This window comes from Frankliniella occidentalis, unplaced genomic scaffold (assembly GCF_000697945.3).
Source record: "Frankliniella occidentalis isolate FOCC.00 unplaced genomic scaffold, Focc_3.1 Scaffold139, whole genome shotgun sequence".
In the NCBI taxonomy this organism is placed as follows: Eukaryota; Metazoa; Arthropoda; class Insecta; order Thysanoptera; family Thripidae; genus Frankliniella; species Frankliniella occidentalis.
In genome coordinates, this window is record NW_026267266.1 from 506,871 (window position 1) to 511,751 (window position 4,881).

Genomic DNA, 4,881 nt, shown 5'->3' on the forward strand with positions numbered 1-4,881 from the left:
CCCATGCATGGCCCTGTCTGTACATATCGTCGTGCTCTGAGCCCTAATAAACCGTTGCGTGCACGCTATCCCGTCTCCGTTTTCTTCACACAACACAACGTTGATAATTATAATGTTGAACATGCCGAAGATGCTAATTTTGATCTAGGCAATAATGTTAATTTTGATCTAGCCGATCATCCTAATGTTGATCTAGGTGATAATGCTAATTTTGGAAACGCTGCCAATGAAAATAATTCTAATGATAACAATGCTAATGGTGACAATGATGTAAATTTAGAAGATTTTATTAGTAATTTGTGTGAAAACGTAGAAATTTATGCTGCTCTGCTGTATGCAATCCCCTCTGTCACTCGGAAACTAGTTGACAATATAATTAGCTATACTTCAGAGCTGATTTCTAACTCTGTTTCTCTACTGAAAAAATGTACAATGCATATATTGTCTAAATTTCCTGAAATGTATGATGATTTTCATGTTGATGTGCAGAAACTTACAAACATGTTCGAAGTTATAGGAAACCCCTTTGAATTTATGTCTACTGAATACCGTCGACTGTGCACTCTAGCTGAAAAGGGTGTTTACATTAAGCCTGAGCCCTTTGAAATGGGACATGTTGATAAATATATCCAAATAGAAGGTAGAGTTCAGCTTGTCAGAAGTCCAGTTTACGGATATACCATTCCTTTAAGAGAGGTTCTGCAGCAATTTTTACAAAGACCAGGGGTTTTGGAAGAAATTTTGAACTTTATGAACAGTCTTCAGAATGTTAATGGAAGAGTATCACATTTTCTGCAGGGGCACCTTTGGGAGCGTATGCAAGTTTCTCATGGTGATAAATTAGTGTTACCACTTGTCCTGGACTTTGACGATTATGAACCAAATAATGCCTTGGGTTCGCATGCAAATGAGCAGTCACTGGGAGCTTTGTATGTTCGCCTGCAGTGCTTACCTCCTGACAGTAGTTCCCAGCTAGATAATATATTTTTGTTCTCATTGTTTGAGTCCAAGTACCACAAAGAGTTCGGCAATGCAGTAGCTTTTGCCTCATCCATTAGTGAACTGAAGTTTTTGCTTGAGGAAGGGTTGATTATTGTAGTTGGTGAGAGAAATCAACGGGTATATTTTTGTTTGTGTGCCGTGCAAGGAGATAATAAGGGGATTAATCATATTCTTGGGTTCCTTAAGGGTTTTCGTGGGAATTATTTTTGTAGGTTTTGCAAAATGCACTGGGACGTCACGATCAGGTGGTGTCGTCCGGTACCAGCCGAATTGATTCGCAACACCGAAAATTATGATGTTGATGTAGCTCGTAATGATTCTCGTGCGACTGGTATTCATGAACAATGTGTGTTTAACGAGTTGCCAGGTTTCCACTGCCTCTCGAATTCTACCTGTGACGTAATGCACACGGTATTTGAGGGAATGTTAAAGTACGGGATTTGTAATATTCTTTCTCATCTGGTTAATAGAAGAGGGTATTTTTCTATTGAAACTTTAATCGACAGAGTCAAAGGTTTTGACTTCGGGCCAAACGAGGTCGGAAATAAGCCCCCGACTTGTAAGTTTTCGGCTTCTAGTCTTTCCGACTGTTCCCTTAACTTATCTGCTGCTGAATGGCTATGCCTCGGGCGCTCTTTAGGTATAATGATCGGGGATCTTGTACAAGAAACCAACCAAGTTTGGAGATTGTACGTCATTATCAATGAAATTATTTTAATATGTTCTTCCCCCTTTTATGAAGTAGGTGTTGAGAATTACCTGTTAAGACTTGTGCAAGACCACCATGAGTTGTATACTCGTTTCTTTGGAGACCTTAAACCAAAGCACCACCTAATGCTTCATTATGCAGAACACTTTAAGAATTTTGGCCCTCTTACAGCATTTAGTGCTCTTTTATCAGAGCGTAACCACAGGAGGGGCAAATTATATGCCCGTGTGTGCAACTCCAGGATTAATTTAGCCCTAACCTGTGCCATTAAGTTTCAATTATATTTGGCGGAGAGACTAATGCGTCCAGATGGGCGCCAGCTAATTGTGCATACTAAGTGTAAGCGAGTTTTACTTGCATCTCTGGCCTACCATGCAATGTTTGCTCATCTTTTACCATTTCCTGACAATATGCTTCATACTGTTGACAGAGTAGAGGTAAAAGGGACCATTTACGTTCCAAAGGCTGTACTGGTAGTTGGTGTAGGGGCCGACTTGCCATTATTAGGTAAAATTATCTATAACATAATGCATAATGATGGTGTAGTGTTCGTCGTTCAAATGTACAAAGTTGTTGGTTACCTTGAACATGTATGTGCATATGAAGTGGAGGATGGGGATCAATGGTGTTGTCTGCGCCATGAAAATGTACGCTATTACGACCCACTTCACCTGCGCACCACATCTGACGGAAAGAAAGTGGTTGGTTTGACATATTCTCTCTAAAAGAACCCATGTACTGTTTTGACGTAATTGCTGATGTGAAAACATGTTTGTATTTTGTATGTTAATGGTCTATACATAGTTATTTGTATTTTGTACTATAAGTGTTATGTTTCTTGTAACTGTTCGTTGTCACATGTTTATGTATACTGTGCATTGTTATAATTGTCCCAGGGCACAATATCAGTATTGTTTAATAAAGTGTTCTATGATGCCCTATATTTTGTTTTTTTAACTATACACACATTTACATTATTAATAATTTATTAAAATACAACAAATTTATAACTATCAAAATTATTTGGAGGCAGAAATAGCAATCAAAATTTTACATCAGATATGTGCTCTCTTTTTGCATTTGAGCATTCTCCATACGAGCAGGTATGTGCATTTGTGGCACTAGAGTTCAGCAAACAAAATACAAAGAAACAAAATTGCACGACTATTGAAGTTAAGTCACATCTTTCTTTGGACAAAATGCAACGGCATTATTCCGTTTATTCATTGAACTGTTTCTCTGTTCAGGCGCGCTGCTGCGTGACAGAGGGGGGGGGGCGGCATTCACTACACATAAATAACAGAAGTCTTACATATTATCCAGCTAATAGGCTGTAGAGAAAAGCGCCCTTTTATTTAACGCACTTCTGAAATTTGCCATACCGACGGGCCCCCGGCCCCAAGCATGCCTTTCGCTCGCTTGATGTTTTACAAGAACTAAATTAGTTCTCTGGCTTCGTAAAAAGAGAGGCAGAACTCAAGCGCATTCCGATCTCAACAGTCTCGAGAACCGTGGGGTCGGTTTTAGAACAGAACAATCAAGTGCACTTGTAGATTGGTTAAAGTTCGCAATAAATTAAGTACAAACTGAATACTGATACAAGACCCAGATGTTTCCCGTTCACATGCTGTGTACGGTCACCAACCTCTGTTTGAGAACCATCTAAGCCCACACGGGGCTTGGGAGGACAGAGCAGTGCTGGCAACGAAATGGGGCTTGGATTAAGTCCAAAATGTTCCAGAGACTATCAAGTGAATTTGGGTCTCCGTTCGTGTGCCATGGGCTTGAATCAAGAACACGCTTTTCTGGGTGTAATGATGTGCCACCATAAAATAAGCCCACTCTTCTGCTTAGAATTTTTTTTTGAACTGACGGCATAGGCCACTTCTCAGACAAAAGTGTACTCCTGAAAATATGAAAAAGATTCTGTTTTGGCTATTTCAGTAAGAAAAATTCGCTTTTGTAAGTAAACAGTGAAAGCCAAACGGACGACATACTAGCCCAGAGGGTTCTTCTTTCACGATTTACCCCTTTGAAGACCATCAAATATTTTCTTAAAATAAAATATTTATTTTTGGGCCACTTTCGTGAGAAAAACTCCCTCTAGCGTCTCAACGGTGAGAGATAGAGCCAAACGGACGAAATTTTCGCCCGGAGAGCTCTACTTCTTCAAGTTACCCCTTAGAAGACCGTAAACAAAATATTGTTTTCCTACTTCTTAGACCACCACCCATTTCTTCGTTATCCCCTCAGACCCACTCAGGGGTGGTTGCCAGGATTTGCACCAACCGTTTCGTTGTCCAGAAGTGACAACAACAAGGTAGATGTACGGCAGACCACGTCTCGCGTAACAGGCTTCGCGATACCTCACGGAACACTGTTTCGCTGCGACGCGCCTGGCATACATCTACCTTGGCCTGCGGCGCTGACACCCGAGTCAGGTAGAACAAAAATGCACTCAAAAATTCGGGCCTCCGGCCCGTCAACCCCGTCACTTAGACTAAGCATGCATGGTTGTACATTTTTTCGATTATTTTCGTCAAAAATACCCTCTAGCGTCTAAATGGTTGGAGCTAGAGCAAAACGGACAAAATTTTCGCGCAGAGGGCTCTGCTTTGATGAGTTACCCCCTCGGAAACCAGAATTTTTTTTTTAAAAGAAAACAGTCATTTTTGGGACCTGTGGTTTTTGATTTTTTTAAAATCCAATTTTTGAGCTAGAATGCTAATCTTCGAACTCGATCTGTCTTTTAATGACACAAGACGACCCTCAAAATCCCAGGTCGCTCACTTAATTCGTTCTTGAGTTATCGTGCGGACAGACAGACACACAGACAGAAAAAGTTTTTTCCGACCAGACGGAGTAATAGGCTTCGCTAATCGCTCAGCCAAAAAGCATTAAAGCGGGCTTATGCAACGGCTCTCGTGTCCGTCCGTCCGTCTGTCTGTCTGTCCGTCCGTCGTCCGTGTAAGAGGAAGGAGATGAGCTAGAGGTCTGCAAATAGGGTATTTCACCCAGTTTAAACCGGATCCAAAGAAGAACAGTAATGCTTCCTGAACTATTTCCTCCTTGACGCTCATTGGCTAACGCGGACGAAGTTCGTGAACCCGCCACCAGGTCAGCGAGTGCCCTAGTGTCGGGTGCGAGAACTTCGTCCGCGTGAGCCAATG

At 41.3% G+C, this 4,881-nt stretch overlaps 1 protein-coding gene across 1 annotated transcript; it reads left to right on the forward strand.

Moving 5' to 3' along the window:
* Positions 1-3: 3 nt before the first annotated feature.
* On the forward strand, positions 4-2,436 carry LOC127750137 (uncharacterized). The gene has a single exon (XM_052270816.1). The coding sequence runs from the start codon at positions 4-6 to the stop codon at positions 2,434-2,436; it is 2,433 nt and encodes an 810-aa protein (XP_052126776.1).
* Positions 2,437-4,881: the final 2,445 nt, after the last annotated feature.

Excerpts from the sequence above, each read along its gene's own strand:
- LOC127750137 (XM_052270816.1), top strand. The coding sequence starts at position 4 with ATGCATGGCCCTGTCTGTACATATCGTCGTGCTCTGAGCCCTAATAAA.